A 17,194-nucleotide genomic window follows, 5' to 3' on the forward strand; every position below is an offset into this window, starting at 1 on the left:
TTAAAATCACTGAGATTGTGATAGTTTATTACAGCAGCAATAGGAAACTAACACAGAAACAGACAAGCAGGCAGGAAGAAGGAGAGAGGTGTATGGGCAGACAGTCTGGAGGGCAGGCAGGAGTTTGGGAGGTGAGTGGAGATTCAGAGATGTTGGGGTGATTGGACCCAATACCAGGTCGTGGGGGTGACAAAGTCCGGTAGAGTCAAAGGAATGAGAAAAGACAGTTTGAGAGATAAAGTGGGTCCAGGATGCCAACGCTAAGTATGGAGGCTGGGAAGGCCCAGAGCTCTGGAAGCCCAGACTATTTATTGGTGATCAAACAAAGAAACAGGTGGTGAGAATGTGGGGGTCAATGATTTACAACTGTGACGGTTTAGTATATGCTCTGTTACTTGAGATAATGGAGAGCAGGTTCTTTCAACTCAAGATACAATCGATCCTGGGAGAAGAAGCAGCAAGGAGCCAGCAGGTCCAGACACATTCCAGAGCCACGAGCCCTGGATTCTATCCAAGTCATGAGGGGTTTTATGCCCTGGGCTTAGATTATGATGCGTCAGGGTAGCCTTCCACCCTTTAGCACACAATGTGGTGTTCCAAAGGCCACAAGGTGTTTTAGACACTGGACCCTGGACATGTTCCAAGACTGTCTTGCATTATGTCAGACATGCAAGCTCTGCCTCAGTTTCTCCCAACACTCAGCTTTTCTCCCAACAAGAGATACAGGTGGGTAGGAGACAGGTAGACAAGCAGGTAGGGAGCCTGAAGAAAGGTGAAAGAGAGAAGGACAGGCAGACTGAGGGACAGGAGGCAGGACAGCAGGCAGGTGGGAAGAGGGGAAGGTGGGCAGATAGAAAGCAGGATATGGGCAGACAGACAGGAGACAGGAGCGGGGGTCAGGAAGACAGGATGGCAGGTGGAGGCCCTCAAAGCTGATCCTTGTCCTCGCAAGGGTTAGGGAGCCTCCTGAGACGCAGGTGGATTCCATTTTTGGACTTCAACACAAGTCGTGCCAAGGGGATGGGGGTCCTGGTGGGGTCAGGCAGCAGCTCAAAGCGGAGCAGGGTCAGGGCCGTGGCCACCTTCAGCTCGTTCATGGCAAATTGTTTCCTGATGCAGTTCCTGGGCCAGGCAGAGACAATGAATTGAGAAGTGGCCTCAGGCTCCATTCTGATCTGAGCAGGTTTTGGCCCCTGACCCCAGCCCTGAGCTGGGCATTCAGTGCCCAACCTCATGTGTCCAGCCCCTGCACACTTACAGCCCATGGATACTTCCACCCCATCCTGGCTTCACACTATCCCAAACCTTGGACAGAGCCGTCTTCCTGGGCTAGCTCGTAACGCCCACCTTCTACCTCTGCTCTCAGCAGGCCTGAAACCCTCTATCAAGACAGGGCCAGGGCTCTAAGGCAGAGTCTAATCACATGAATAGATAAAGAGTTAATCAATGGTTTGTTCACTCCTCCACAAACATTTCTTGTTCAGTGTGGAGGTCAGTTCAGATCCTGTAGGGTGAGGGTGGGCCACACTCTCAGGTGCTTCCCATGTAGTGGGACGCACAGGGACCTGAATCCTCATAGGGGACCCCCGATTGGTAGATTAAGGGAGTCAGAAGGGCAATGGGAGGCTTCCTGGAGGGGAACTGGGTGGGTGACCCTCAGCTGTTGCCCCACCTGCCTCCCACTCCAGGGTCCAGGTTTCTGTCTAACCTTACTCCTCCATACATCAGCCCCTGTAGCCTTCTAATTCTACCCTAGAAACGTCCTTTCTTGCCCTTTCTCAGTCTTCTCACCTGGACTTTCTGGATTTCTGCTTCCCCTCTCTCACACTGAAGTCACAGCCCAGCTCAGACCCCCCCGTGCTCTGCGTCACAGTGGGGACAGCATCCTAATGCCTCAGTTGGCAGACAAGCCCTCTGTGGGCTGTTGCCTCACCCACATTTTACCTGTCCAGCCCACGTCCTAGCCCTGTTCATGCGGAGGTGGCTGAGAATGTCCTCCCTCCACCTCTGCCTGCCACATCCTCAAGGCTAAAGTCAGAGCCCAGCTGCCTCTCACTCCCTGCCAGCTGTGTCTCTCCCTCCCAGCCCCCCAGGTAGCATTCATGATTTATCCATGAATGCTCACAGTCCAGTGCCTCAGACAGCACCAGGGACAGCGACACTCGACAAGCCACTCAGTGAGTGAGTGAGTGAAAGGATGGATGACGGAATGATGTGTGTCTGGAGCACAGGATATATTTCTGTACAACACATTTTTGTACCTTTTATCTCTGTTTTCTTATCACGCTGCACAGGACTTGACCCACAGAGGTAGGCTTAAGAAATACTTTTATATTTGAATGATGGTATTTAAGTTTTAAAATGAATAAAATAGAAGGAAATACACTGAGAGTAAATATTAGTTCTGAGCTAGAAATGGAGCTTAGGAATGCTCTCCGGTTTTCTAGTGGCAGCGACATGATTTGCTGGCAATGTTTAGGAAGACTTTCTCATCCTGGGATACACAGACCAGTGCTGGAGAAGGAGTTTCAGGAGGAAGCTTTTTCTTAAAGCCTGTTGTGTGTAAGTGGACTCACCATTTGAAGAAGTCACATAATTATTTCTTTGAACAAACTTTGTTTCTACTAAGAATTTGTATTGTTGTTGCCTGTTTGTATGTCACAGGACAATTTCTGATGCCACGATGATTTCCATCACAGCCATTCTGGAGTTTTCCTCTCCAGCTCAACAGCTATTTCAAGTGTGTTTTATATTTCACATACCAGGAGCCTTGAAATGTTGTGCGTTATATAATAATTATTGGGCTTTTCTCTCCAAGACAGTGTACTCTCCATTTTTTATGTTTTTGGCCAATATTGTGCTAAGTGGATTACAGGACTATGGCATAAAAAGATCCCAAGGTATGTACAGATTTGCCAAATGGGGAAATAGACATAAATATGTGAACACTATATAATGCAGTAAAAATTTCATCGGGCAAGACAGAAAAATGTATGATATGACACACACTGTTGCAAAACTTTCTTCAAAGGGCTACCTTAACCTCTCCCTTATATGGCTTGAAAGGTAGGACTTGCAGGTCATCTGTATTATAAACAGATGCAAAGATTTCAGTGATTCATCTCTATGGCAGACTGGTGAATTAAATCGGGAAGGTTGTGTGCAGCATTGAGGATGTGTGAGGAGAGAGAAATCTACTGTTTACTATTCATGATAACTGAGAAAAGCAAACAGCTGAATTTGAATTTACTGGAGAATATATAATTCTGATAATTCATATCCCTAAAGTAGGAAAATACGTGAATATACTGAAGTTTGGAACATGCACTGACAGTGAATTCAGGCCGCCCATTTGAAGAAGCAGAGGGAACAAAGTCTCCATGGGGTGCTCTGAAACGCCACCTTCCTTTTGTACACAGAGTACACAGAGACACCCACACCAGGTGCCTGACCTTCCCACAAGTACCAACATTTAAGGGCACATCTGAAGATGCCACATATGAACATCTGGCTCACAAAGATCAGAGGGTTGACCAGAGACTTCCCTTATTTCTCTCTTCCAATAACCACACAGGACGTCTCACCTTGATCCTCCTGAGAAGGGCAGGAAAGCGTGGCTGTGTCGAGCAGAACCCGGGGCAAAACGGGAAGGGTCAAACACCTGCAGAGCAAGCACCAGAGCCAGGATAGGTAAGGATCCAGCCCCTACTTGCCACCCACGAGGGGACAGGACTCCCAGAGGTGGAAGCAGGAAAATGTATTGGTCTTGAGAGATCACCCCACTTCCTCCTCTCAAGGACCACATACCTCTGGGTTGGGCCACACTTTTGGGTTGTGGTGAAGGCCATAAATGGAGAGCATGACCATGATACCTGTGGTGCAGGTTGGAAACAGAGAGAAGACCGATCATTTGCCCGGGGTGTCCTGGTACTTCAGCCAGCAGGGACAAAACAAGGCCCAAAAGGCCTACTTTCCACAAATTGTCACTTTGACTGGGATGATTCTGCCATTATGCAGGTGGGTTAGGCTTGACAAAGCATGTGAGTTCAGATGATGAATAGACAACCATTTATGCAGGAACAAGAAGCAAGAAAGAATCAGAGCATTACTCTTTAGAGTAAGTCCAGTGACATTTCACATTCATCAAATATCCTCCAAGGTCCATTGGAGAATATACATGAACTCATTCAATACAACAACGTTCCAAGGAAGACATTCTTTTGCTCTCAGTTTTCAGGGGAGATACCTGAGTCTCAGAGAGACTTCTTGTCTTGTCTATGTTCACATGACTAGGTTATGGCAGGACTGGGACCAGAACCGGGGTGGTTGCGCCTTGGTGGCCCCAGATCTGGTCATCAGCTGCTCTCTGCCATCAACCTGAGGGTTCCTCAGAGACTGGACAACAGCTGACCCGGGAAATGAGATTCCTGATCAGCCTCTTTTGCACTGACCCCATGAGGAGAGAAACACATCCCTCTCTGCCCTTGTCTGATTCTCTTTCCAGCCCTGCACATCTCAAGGAGTAGAATTTTAGAGTTACTGACCCAAGGCCACATTCAGAGATTAACACTTATTTCTTGAACTTTTGGTGGGTTCAAGCTGTCGGCCAGACATTTTAAATTCTTAATCTTAAATACAAAATATGTTTTTGATTTTTTTAAAACAAAAGGGAGACCCAGAGATGTGCAGAACTCTGAAGCACACTTGGATTTCTGACCCTCCACATATCCCTGTGGAGAGTTTAGGTGAGAGGGTGGGGGAAGTTCATACCTTTGGGCAAGGAGCGCCCATCAGGGAAGGTGACAGGAGTGCTGAGCTCTCTGCCAATGCCTGGCACCGGTGGGTAGAGTCTCAGTGCCTCCTTAATGCACATAGTTGTGTAGGGCATCTGGTCCAGGTGGTTCCTGAAACAAGCACATCCTGAACATCAGCAAGGCCTGGGGAGACCAGGGGCTTCCCCTGTAGAGAAGGCAGGGAACCCCATCTTTTCAGCCCTCACTCACCAGGTGATGGAGGCTCCATCACCCAGGAGGCCACGGATCTCTTCCCGGCACCTCTCCTGATGCTTGGGGTGTGTGGCCAGAGCATACAGGATCCAGGAGATCCCACTAGCTGTGGTGTCATGGCCCTCGAACATGAATGTGTCCACCTCAGCACGGAGGTCCTTGTCTGACAAAATGCTCCCATTCTCCATCTAGGAAGACCATGGTGAAAATGCAGGGCTGGTCTCTTGCTCTGTACTTCTGGGCAAAGACTCATGCTCTGTACTTCTGGGCAAAGACTCAGGCCTCTCCTACACATACTCACTTTGGCCAAGAGGAGGATGTCCAGGAAATCCAAGTGCTTCTTCCTCTTGACCTTCTCCAGCTCCCCTTCCTTCTGTAGTTGAGCCTTCCTCAGTTGGATCACTTGGTCTGTACCAGAACAATGGTTACCAGGCAGAGCTGAGACCATCAGCAGCCCCCAGAAGGCCTAGCTGCCCAAATGCCCCCATGTGGGTGTCTGGTAGATCTCAGCATGAATGTGAGTGTGGGTGCAGGGTCAGGGGTGGAAGTTCTAGTACTGTGTGAGGCAGGGCAACCCTCCCCGCAGTGGCACAGTTCATGGAGGCTCTGTTTCAATGCTGTTTGGACAGGGTTTCATTCAGTTATCTCCATGTGAGGACATGGATAAACTAAGGCACAGAATCTGGCCCCTCACATATCAGCTCCCAGCCCCTGAGCAAGGGAATTCCCCAGGCTGAGTGTGATCTGGCTTCTGCAGGGTTCCTAGGGGCCTTCTCTGCCTGAGGAGTCAGGGCAGGTTCTTTCACATGCCTGGGAAAGGCTGGGAGACAGGAGGAAGAGATAGAACCTGTGTGCTGATGGGCGAGCTGGCAGGCGCGGTGTGTCCAGCGGCCAGGAGAGATCAGGCTGTAGATGGTGTCATTCTGGTGAAAGGCATTCCTCGCACGGGAAAAAGTCAGGTTGTTCAGGTCATTAATGGCCTGGATGTAGGACTGAGAATTCCTGAGGGAGAGTATGAAGAAGAGACCGTAGTAGGGGTGGGCCCATTACCCGGAAGTAGAATGGGGTCTGAGAGGAGGCAGCCTCAGATAATGGGGACAAGCAGCCTTGAGGCAATGTTTCTTCTATCTTACAGCCCTATTATCCTTTGACCTTTATCAGATGGTATGAACAACGAGGGTCCACCTGTGCTAGGAATTAGGCATCGGTTCCTGAGACTTTGTTTGGTCTGGACCGGAATTAGAGTTTGGTCAGAGACTGACTCTTCCTTTGTGTGGAGGTGAGCCTTCACGCTCCCCCACCTGCCCCTCGGGTATGTGCACTCCACTTGGTAAGAACAAGGGCCCTGCAACTGGAGGGTTGTCACTGACCTGTCCACCTGGATGCTGCCCTGGTGGCTGAAGGCACACTTCATGATGGTGTCCAGGGTCATCAACGAGACGTGCTGAAAGACCTCCAGAGGGGAATCCTGGCCAAGGAGCTTTTCCCATTTGTCCTGTAGTGGGAGGGGGCATGAACCTTGTTAATCTCCAAGAAGTGCTTTGCTAATAAGGCCTGGCTTTTTCCTGTACCTGCAGATATCTTGTTTTTTCCTGTAGCTTGCAGATATCTTGGTTGGGATTCCTCCCTTTACAGAGCAGATGCATTGTAGAAACTGGGACTGTGAAGCCAGTGTTGGTAAACTGACCCCTAATTCTTTTAATATAATATTAAACAGATCCTCTCGCAATAGCATGGATTAAGTATTAAATTATGAGATTCAGTTAGGACATATGGTTGTGAAAATTTTGTTGTTATTGTTGTTCTGGGATAAATAATGGGGGACTCTTCAGTGTTCTGAGAGCTGAGCTAGTTCTGAGGGACTAGTAGTAAAGTTTCAGTGCCAAAGATAGCTTAAGGGGCTAGTATGGGCACTCTGTTGTAGAGAAAACAGGGACTTCAATTCTTTTCCATTCATCAAAATTTGCTGGGCCCAGTTGGGTGAGAAATCAGAGTCCTGATCGGAGATGATGCTATGGCAGATATTGCTCTGAGAACACAGACCTGGAGTTCATTTCCTTCCAAGGGTGGCTTAAATCCATGCAGAAACCTGCGGCCCCAGGCCAGAGCCTGGGTGGGTGACAGCTTGGCCTGTCCATGCTGCCACTGAGGCTGCCATTGCCCAGGCCAGCCAGCATAGGAAGTCCTGCTGTCCAACAAGATTGCATACTCCTCCAGTCCCTTGTGCTGAAGGTTTCAAAGTGGGAGGAGAAGGGCCTTGTGTTCACCATGAATCTCTATTCCTATGGTGGGGAACAAAGTGTGGATCTGACCTGATGCCTGGGTGTTCTCCTACTTTATACAACTCCGGGGAACCCTCTACTCTCACAGCAATGACATGAGAGTGTTGTTCCATGTGTCTATGTCTATAGCCGCCTGTGGGACACAGGGTTGAGAGTGGAGTTCATGAGAGTGTGTGCTGTGAGTGGGTGTGAGGAGAGGACAGAGACATGGACTCACCAGCATCACTCGTACAGAGTCTGCCATGAGCCCCACGTAGGCCTTCAGGATGTCATAGTGGAAGGCTGGGGTCAGCATCCGTCGATGCTGGAACCATGTCTGCCCATTCAACAGGAGCAAGCCATACCCTAAGGTAGACATGAATGTGTGTATGTGTGTGTTTCGGGGGCTGCACGGACCTAGGGATGACTGGTGACAATTTGGGAGGGAGAAAGGTGGCTTCTTGGGGAGAGAACTATCCAGAAGAAGCCACATCATGGGCAAATGCAGGAAAAGGAGGTATGTTTCAGGCATGTGAATTTTCTGTTGAGCTGCTACATCCATGTGATTATGGCAGCTGTGAGATAAAGGTTGAAAAGGGTTGTGGGCAGATGTAAAATAAACGTGAGGCCAAGGATGTCTGGAGAGAGCTGAGACATGAAATGGAAGAAGCTGAGCCTCAGGAAGGTTTGCACCAGCATTAGGAAGGAAGAAGAAAATGAGGCTTGATTTGGGGATGGCCCCTAATCTGTTGTTTTCTGTGAGCCAAAGAAATAACTCAAACCTAACTAGGGAGTGGGCTGCAGTCCTAGTCTGCACACATACCAATCCATGGAGCCAGGAATCTGTAGGGATCTTGGGATTTCGGGTCTGAAAGGTAAGAAAGAGCTTTATAGGAAACTAGGAGCTACTAAGCAAGGCAGTCTCAGAGGCAGCCATCAGTTCTTGGTGTTTGTCAGTTGGCAGTTTGACCCATGTCACCTCCTATTTGACTCCTATCCACTTTATTTCTGTCCTGAAGGTCAGTGTGAGCTCAGGAAGACAGACTCAGTGTTCCCTCAGGAAAACATGCAGAGGGCTAGGAAGGTGAACTGGTGAGACACATAGGCTAGGTCTTCTATGACAATGAATAATACAGAGCCGTGGGTTTTTCTACATTGATGTTTTCCTAGTCACTTCCGACCAGGACAGGCAACAATTAGAGCTTCAAAACCCAAGTCAATGTGGGTATGAAATTTGTTTTACAGATCTGGGGCAATTTACATTTCAGAGAACCTCAATTTTCTTAATAGAGAAATAGAAAAAAGAATAGAAAATTCAGCCCCACATATTGTTTTAAACATTCAGTATTCAGTAAATATTCTTGACTACAGCCTGGGCATGGTGGGCTTGGTGGATGCATGGGAGAGGTTTCAAATATTGATGTTTGAACAGCCACTCTCTTCTGGAATTTTACAGACCCAGGGGCATGTGTCAAGAGCGAAGAGACATTGCAGTTGGGATAGGAGGTCTATCTCACCTGATCTCCCCAGAATCACCTTCATATAGTCAGGGTCATGGAGCAGGACACGAACTTTGCCTCCCCATAGCCAAAGAGGACAGGCACTTGGGAATGTCTCCACCCATTTCCGAATCCGTTGTAGCTCCTGGTCCTGTTGGAACTGTCAACGAGGGTAGACAGATGAACACTTTCATTTACTTCTAGTCTTTGCAGCAGAAGTGAAGGGCAGGACAACCACAGGAGCCATGAAGCAGAGGTTAGGGATTTAGATCTGTTTCTGATGACCTCAGCTGTGATCCAGATTCTTGCTCTTTCCCCAGGACTTGACATTAGGCCAAGTGCTATGAGCCCTCACTCAATACTGCCAGCAGAAATTTAAGTTAGCCTTTGTCTTCATGTTGTGTACAATCTCTGGAAGTCATAAATACAACATTTTCCATGGGCAATGTGCATAACTTGTATCACTTGATAAGTAGATTTGTAAAATCATTTAGTATATTTAGAAAATAAAATGAATTAATGTAAACATTTTAAATTACACAATAATTTTATATAATCATACTTGTTATATTTTCAATATTATCCCAGCATATATGGTAAATATTTGTGAAGATAAGATAGCATTTGGGATGTGTATGGCTAAGCAAAAAGAGATCAACTATAAAATTGTGTGCATAATAGTATTCTATATGTTGGATATGTACAGATTTATGGAATGGAGTCTGGGTATATGCCTATGGTGCTGTATTAGTGTATACTTTTGAGATTTGGGTTTCTTATTCTCATTTTCACTTATCAATGAATTATGAACTCCCTGTTGCCTGCAGTCATCTTTCTAAACTCTTCGATGTGGATCCCAAAGCCCTTGGCTTTCTGGCTTCAACTTCTCTTTTCTTGCCTTCAGCCCTGCTGGCATTTCCACCATCAGCCATTTGTTTCAGCTCCAATGCCGATGTCACGACTGCTGCTGATTCGCACACTAGCTACACCTGCTCACTCTTCTGGGCCCTGGCACTTGTTCTTTTCTCTACCTTGAATGTCCTTCCCCTCTGCCACAGAGCAGCCACCTCTCTTCAGCTTTCAAGACTCAGCTTTGCTTTAATCTCATCTGAAACCCTCATAGACATTGGGTCCTAGTGATGTTCCATGTAGCCAATTCTTATTTATTTCAACTGCTTCTAGTAACTTAAAGCAACTGTCTACCACATAAGTGTCTAATGTCTACCCACCTCCTTCTGACAATCATACTCTCCAGCTCTGAGGCAGCTTGCCCTACTGTGGGATAGGCTCCTTCATTCAGCACATGCTTACTGCGCACACACTACGTGTCCAGTGTGGTTCAGGCACTGCGTTAGGACACAGCTGTGATCCTTATCTGTGTGGAATTTTCAGTCTAGTTGGGGGGTAAGGAAGATTAGAGGCTGTGCAGTAGGGGATAATGGATATGAGATGGAAGGAAGGACAAGCATCTGGGGAAGCTTTGAAGAGGGACCTAACTCAGAACTGAACATTAGAAAGCTCTTCCTCACTCATTGAGTCATCATCTACTGAGGGACTATTGGGTTACAAAGATAAATCTGAGATGGTCTCTCCCAGAAGAAGCCCACAGTAATGACACTGTAGAAGAATAACTGAGTCAAGTTAACATGCTCTGGCCTCTTGAGAAGGATAGCCCATAGAAAAAAAGAGTTGGGCCTTCACTACTGGGAGGCCCAGGAGGCCTTCTTGAAGGAGGTAGCTTGATGCTGGGCCTTAACAGATAGATATGAGTGAGAAGATAATTCCAGGTAGCAAGCACAGTGTGATCAGAGGCCTAGAGGTTGAAATGCATAGGCAGGTAGTGAGGTAATGAGTAACATATGGTAAAGGAGGAGAATGGGGAAGAAGGCAGAGGGGTATTGGGACCAGTCCATATAGGGCTTGAACACTGTCAGGCCCCCACATTGGTTCTGCTCTGCTGAGAACTACGTTGCCTCCTTTGCTGAGAAACAACAGGCCTCAGTTCCCTGCAACCCCTGTCTCCACTTAAGTGTGTTCAATTCATAGCACCTTGGTGAGTCCCTCTCCATGCAGCCCCTTACCTTGCTCAGTTCCTACCTGCCCCCTCCGCATGCAGGGATAGTAGTGCACAGGGGATGGGCTGTGTCCCTCCTCAGCCCTCTTGCTGCTCCTTTCTCTTTTTCCTCTGTTCCTCTATACCTAGCATGTCCAATCTTTTGGCTTCTCCTAGGCCACATTGGAAGAAAAAGAATTGTCTTGGGCCATGCATAAAATACATTAACACTAATGATAGCTGATGAACTCAAAAAAATTGCAAAATAACCTCATAATGTTTTAAGAAAGTTTATGAATTTGTGTTGGGCCACCTTCAAAGCCATCCTGAGCTACATGCAGCCCCATGGGGCATGGGTTGGACAAGCTTGCTCTACACACCTGAGCTGACCATCAAGGTGTGCCAAGATTTTGCTGATTGCTGGGGCACAGGGAGGGGATGACATGCTCACATCCAGGGAGCTCACAGTCCGGGTGTGTGGGAGGAGAGCCAGGAGGTCAACACACACTGTTCAACGTGCAACTCAGACACCAGTCTCCTCACCTGGAGGACATTGTGCAGGCTGCCCCCACCATGTGTACCCACAATTGTCAGGTTTTCAGGTCCTAAATCACCTGTTGTGGAAATTCTGTGAGTCTTGGGGAAACTTACTTAGCCAGTTGGTTCCCTACACCAGCAGATCTCTGCCTCGGATATCTACCCCAGCAGAGTGAGCTCTTTTCCTGCAGTCTGGCACCTTCTCAAATTCCTGCCTGTATTCTTCACAGACCATGAACTCCTCACGCCATGGATTCCTCAGATGGGTGTCTGTGCTCCCAGGCAAACACAGGGCCAGGCAGAGAGGATGGCATTAAGTGACTGGGCAGGGAGCATCTAGAAGCCTTGTTCTTTGAGAAAAGCCAAGGCTCATGGGGTAATCAGCCTGGAGACAATCAGGCATTGCCCTCCACATGCAGGACTGCCAAGACACACTTGATGTCTGCAGAAGGAGGGCATGGGTGATAGAGCTGAGGACCAGCAGGATGGGCTTCATGGGAGTGAGCTCCTCATGACTGGGACAAGCTGACACCAGAGAGGTAGGCTGGGTGTTCCTTTGAGGCCTCATGTTTGTTACAAAACAAGGCTTTGTTCTATGGATTTTGTGACCAGGGTCTCAGAGTCCCATCCCTCTTTGCCCTCCCACTCCCCCATTGAGTTCCTCCTTACCTCCTGTTTGTGCCCAAAGAGCCAGTGGGAGGGAGGGCACGGGAACTGCTGGAGAGCTTTGAGCAGCCACTGCCTGTGCAGGTAGAGCTGAGCTGCTTTGATCAGCAGCAGAAGCAGAATGAGCAGGGAGGCCACTTGGAGGATCCCGGAGACACCACCCAGGAGTCTGCTGGGGCTCAGCACAGAGACACTCATGATGCAGCACCTGCTGGATCTCTGAGTGCCCCTACCTCTCCCTGTCCACCCCTGTCTGTCTGTGCTGAAGTCCTGAGAGGACTGTCCCGCCCACTTGTGGGAAGAGTGAAGGGGGAGGGCAGAACTTGGACCTCAGGGTTCATAATCAGTTGACTATGGATGATCCACCTAGGGGAACAGTGGGAGAAAAGCTTCATCAGCTGTCTACCACATTTCCTTGCCCATGTACCTCATAAATATTTAATGAGCATTTACTGTGTGCCAGGCAGTATGCTTGGTGTGTGGGCACCGCTGCGAGGAAAACAGACTTGAATGCTGACCTCAAGGAATTTACATTCTGCTTTACTACATTGCAATAATGTTCGCTCAGTAGCACTTTTTTTTGTTACACGTTCAAAGAAAATTCTCAACATGATATGTACATTTAAACTTAACATTAACCAAGTGCTGAATCATTACTTTTGTCTTATTGCAAATCTAATTGTATTTACTGTAAAAACCACTTCCATCTATATATTGAGTGAGGAGTGGGAAATATGTCTTTCTATTAACTGGATGATGATACGGACAAACAGATGCTAATATGGCAGCTGTTCAAGTACTTTATTTTATTTCATTGGGGAGATTGGTCTCATAATATCCATAGCATGATTTTTCTCCCTCAATTCATATACATGACAATTAAAAAAAATTCTACATAATGTTAGTTATGATTTTTTTTCCCCATTGATAGGTCTACCTTCTTTACCAGAGAAAGTCCTAGGGCAATTTTACTCCTACTTCAGTCTAGTACTATAGCCACAGCAGGAGCATGTTTGCCAATTCTCTTTCATCCTACACTTGTACATAATTACACAATCAGAACTTTGCACTCAGTTTAGGAGCCCTGACTACCTTGTTGAGGACAATCTGTACTGAACATAAATTAGTATTTAAAAAATGATTGCTTTGCTAACCTCAAGTAAAGTAGGTTAAATAGTAATTATTGCTATGAATTAACCCTCCCTGGCATTTTTACATGCATATCTGTGCATGAGCATTCTTTTTTTTCCTTGTTTTATAATTTCAACTTTTATTTTAGATTCAGGTACGTATGCAGATTTTTTACACTGTTATATTGTGTGATGCCAAGGGTTTGGATACAGATGATTCTGTCACTCAGGTAGTGAGTATGGCATATATTAGTCATTCTTTCAATGCTTACTCATATCTGTACCTACCCCTCTAGTAGTCTCCAGTGTCTATTGTTTCCATATCTATGTCCATAAGTACCCAACATGTAATTCCCACTTATCAGTGAGAACATGTGGTATTTGGTTTTCTGTTGCTGTGTTAATTCACTTAGGATTATTGCCTCCCGATTCATTCATGTTGCTCAAAGAACATGATCGCATTTTTTTTCTTACTGCCGAGTATTCCACTGTGTATATGTATCACATTTTCTTTATCCAGTTCATCATTGATGGGCACCAAGCTTGATTCCATGTCTTTGCTATTGTGAATAGTGCTGTGATGAATGTACGAGGGGAGGTGTCTTTTGGTAGAACAACTATTTTCTTTTGGATATATAGCTAACATTGAGATTGCTGGGTCAAATAGTAGTTTTATTTTAAGTTCCTTAAGAAATCTCCAAACTGCTTTCCATGGTGGCGGAGCTAGTTTACCTTACCAGAAATAATGTATACACATTATGTTTTTTTTTTTCTGCAGCCTAGACAGCATATGTTGATTTGAAACTTTTTAATAATAGCCATTCTGACTTGTGTGAGATGTGGTTTTGATTCACATTTCTGTTGATCAGTGATGTTAAGCAATTTTTTAAAGTATTTGTTGGCTGTTCATATGTCTTCTTTAGAGAAGTGTCTGTGTCTTTAATAGGGTTATTTGTTTTTTGCTTGTATTGGAAATTCTGGCCAGGTAAGAGAAAGAAATAAAGGATATTCAAATAGGAAGAGAGGAAGTCAAATTGTCTCTGTTTGCAGATGACATGATTGTATATTTAGAAAACCCCATTGTCTCAGTTCCAAATTTCCTTAAGCTGATAAGAAACTTCAGCAAAGTCTCAGGATACAAAATCAATGTGCAAAAATCACAAGCTTTCCTACACACCAGTAATAGACAAACAGAAAGCCAAATCATGAGTGAACTCCCATTCACAATTGCTACAAAGAAAATAAAATACCTACGAATACCACTTACAAGGGATGTGAAGGACCTCTACAAGGAGAACTACAAACCACTGCTCAACAAAATAAAAGAGGACACAAACAAATGGAAAAAATTCCCTGCTCATGGGTAGGAAGAATCAATATAGTAAAAATGGCCAAACTACCCAAAGCAGTTTATAGATTCAATGCTATTCCCATCAAGCTACCATTGACTTTCTTCACAGAATTAGAAAAAACTACTTTAAATTTCATACGGAACAAAAAAAGAGCTCACATTTCCAAGATAATCCTAAGCAAAAAGAACAAAGCTGGAGGCATCATGCTACCTGACTTCAAACTATACTACATGCTAACCAAAACAGCATGATACTGGTACTAAAACAGATATATAGACCAATGGAACAGAACAGAAATAACACCACATGTCTACAATTATCTGATCTTTGACAAACCTGACAAAAACAAGCAATGGGGAAAGGTTTCCCTATTTAATAAATGGTGTTGGGAAAACTGGCTAGCCATATGCAGAAAACTGAAACTGAGTCCCTTCCTTACACCTTATATAAAAATTAACTCAAGATGGATTAAAAACTTAAACTTAAGGTATAAAACCATAAAAACCCTATAAGAAAACCTAGGTAATACCATTCAGGACATAGGCATGAGCAAGGACTTCGTGTCCAAAACATCAAAAGCATTGGCAACAAAAGCCAAAATTGACAAATGGAATCTAATTAAACTAAAGAGTTTCTGCACAGCAAAAGAAACTATCATCAGAGTGAACAGGCAACCTACAGAATGGGAGAAAATGTTTGTGATCTATCCGTTTGACAAAGGGCTTATGTTGAGAATCTACGAAGAACCTAAACAAATCCACAAGGAAAAAAAAACTCCGCCAAAATGTGGGCAAAGGATATGAACAGACAATTCTCAAAAGAAGACGTTTATGTGACCGACAAACATAGCAAAAAGATCTCATCATTACTGGTCATTATAGAAATGCAAATCAAAACCACAGTGAGATACCATCTCATGCCCGTTAGAATGGCAATCATTAAAACATCAGGAAACCACAGATGCTGGAGAGGATGTGGAGAAGTAGGAACGCTTTTACACTGTTGGTGGGAGTGCAAATTAATTCAACCATTGTGGAAGGCAGTGTGGCGATTCCTCAAGGATCTGGAACCAGAAATACCATTTGACCCAGCAATTCCATTACTGGGTGTATACCCAAAGGATTATAAATCATTCTACTATAAAGACACCTGCACATGTATGTTCATTGTGACACTGTTCACAATAGCAAAGACTTGGAACCAACCCAAATGCCCATCAATGATAGACTGGATAAAGAAAATGTGGTACATATACACCATGGAACACTATACAGCCATAGAAAGGATGAGTTCATGTCCTTTGCAGGGACGTGGATGAAGCTGGAAACCATCATTCTCAGCAAACTAACACAAGAACAGAAAACCAAACACCACATATTTTCACTCATAAGTGGGAGTGGAACAATGAGAACACATGGACACAGGGAGGGGGACATCACACACCGGGGCCTTTCAGGGGTCGGGGGTTAGGGGAGGGATAGTATTAGGAGAAATGCCTAATGTAGATGATGGGTTAATGGGTGCAGCAAACCACCATGGCATGTGTATACCTATGTAACAAACCTGCATGTTCTGCACATGTATCTCAGAACTTAAAGTATAATAAAAAATAATTTATTTAATTTCTTTAGGGATTCTGGATATTAGACCTTTGTCAGACGCATAGTTTATGAATATTTTCTCCCATTCTGTAGGTTGTCTGTTTACTCTGTTTATAGTTTCTTTTGCTGTGCAGAAGCACTTTAATTAAGTCCAACTTGTCAATTTTTACTTTTTTGCAATTGCTTTTGAGGACTTAGTTATAAATTCTTTCTCAAGGCTGATGTACATCATCATGTTTCCTAGGTTTTCATCTAGGATTCTTATAGTTTGAGGTTTTACATTTAAACCTCTAATCCATCTTTTTTTTTTTTTTAATCTTGGCTCACTGCAAGCTCTGCCTCCCGGGTTCATGCCATTCTCCTGCCTCAGCATCCTGAGTACCTGGGACTACAGGCACCCACCACCATGCCTGGCTAATTTTTTTTATTTTTAGTAGAGATGGGGTTTCACCGTATTAGCCAGGATGGTCTCGATCTCCTGACCTCGTGATCTGCCTGCCTTGGCCTCCCAAAGTGCTGGGATTACAGGAGTGAGCCACTGTGCCCAGCCCCTTTAATCCGCCTTAAGTTAATTTTTATGTGGTGAAAAGTCAGGGCCAGTTTCATTCTTTTGCATATGGCCACCCAGTTCTCCCAGTACCATTTATTGTATAGGGAGTCCTTTTTCCATTGCTTATTTTTGTCAACTTTGTTGAGGATCAGATGGCTGTAGGTGCATAGCTTTATTTCTGAGTTCTCTGAACTGTTCCCTTGGTCTATGCATCTGCTTTTGTACCAGAACCATGCTGTTTTGGTAACTGCTTAGTATAGTTTGAAGTTGGGCAATGCGATACCTCCATTTTTTTTTTTTCTAGTGTGGCTTTGGCTATTTGGGCTATATGAGCATTCTTTAAAGTTTTATTATTGTTGTCCACTGGATTCATTATTCACACTTTAGATGAGCAACATCTTTGAAAATAGAACAATTTAAAGCTCTGTCTTGTATCATATTCTCACTAAATACTGGAAGCCTTGCAGTAACAGGGATACCATTCCTGACTGGCCTCTATTCCAAAGAAAGGACAACAGAAACAGGGCCAAGCTTTCCAG

The 17,194-nt window shown here is 45.2% G+C and overlaps 1 protein-coding gene across 2 annotated transcripts; it reads right to left on the minus strand.

The window, feature by feature from the left end:
* Nucleotides 1–369: 369 nt before the first annotated feature.
* Nucleotides 370–12,264, minus strand: LOC105515267 (cytochrome P450 4A11). 2 transcript variants are annotated; one of them, XM_011947051.1, is made up of 12 exons: nt 12,026–12,264; nt 8,785–8,926; nt 8,091–8,135; nt 7,506–7,633; nt 6,377–6,501; nt 5,854–5,912; nt 5,308–5,414; nt 5,004–5,194; nt 4,771–4,904; nt 3,808–3,872; nt 3,585–3,661; nt 370–1,122 (listed from the first exon to the last, which is right to left on the minus strand). In XM_011947051.1, exons 1-12 carry the CDS (start codon nt 12,218–12,220, stop codon nt 927–929), a joined length of 1,464 nt encoding a protein of 487 aa, XP_011802441.1. In that variant the 5' UTR covers nt 12,221–12,264; the 3' UTR covers nt 370–926. The 2 variants fall into 2 exon arrangements, with proteins under 2 accessions (XP_011802441.1, XP_011802435.1); XM_011947045.1 differs by having other exon boundaries at nt 5,854–6,008; nt 12,026–12,257.
* Between the last annotated feature and the right edge of the window lie 4,930 nt (nt 12,265–17,194).

Source organism: Colobus angolensis, unplaced genomic scaffold (genome assembly GCF_000951035.1).
Source record: "Colobus angolensis palliatus isolate OR3802 unplaced genomic scaffold, Cang.pa_1.0 Scaffold106, whole genome shotgun sequence".
Classification (NCBI taxonomy): domain Eukaryota; kingdom Metazoa; phylum Chordata; class Mammalia; order Primates; family Cercopithecidae; genus Colobus; species Colobus angolensis.

Bases quoted from the DNA above. Each gene is read 5' to 3' on its own strand.
- LOC105515267 (XM_011947045.1), bottom strand. From the start codon at position 12,220: ATGAGTGTCTCTGTGCTGAGCCCCAGCAGACTCCTGGGTGGTGTCTCC. The intron at 6,502-7,505 runs GTGAGTCCATGT...CTCCCACTACAG, and splicing joins ACTCTGTACGAGTGATGCTG to GACAAATGGGAAAAGCTCCT. The intron at 3,662-3,807 runs GTATGTGGTCCT...CTTGCTCTGCAG, and splicing joins AAGTGTGGCCCAACCCAGAG to GTGTTTGACCCTTCCCGTTT.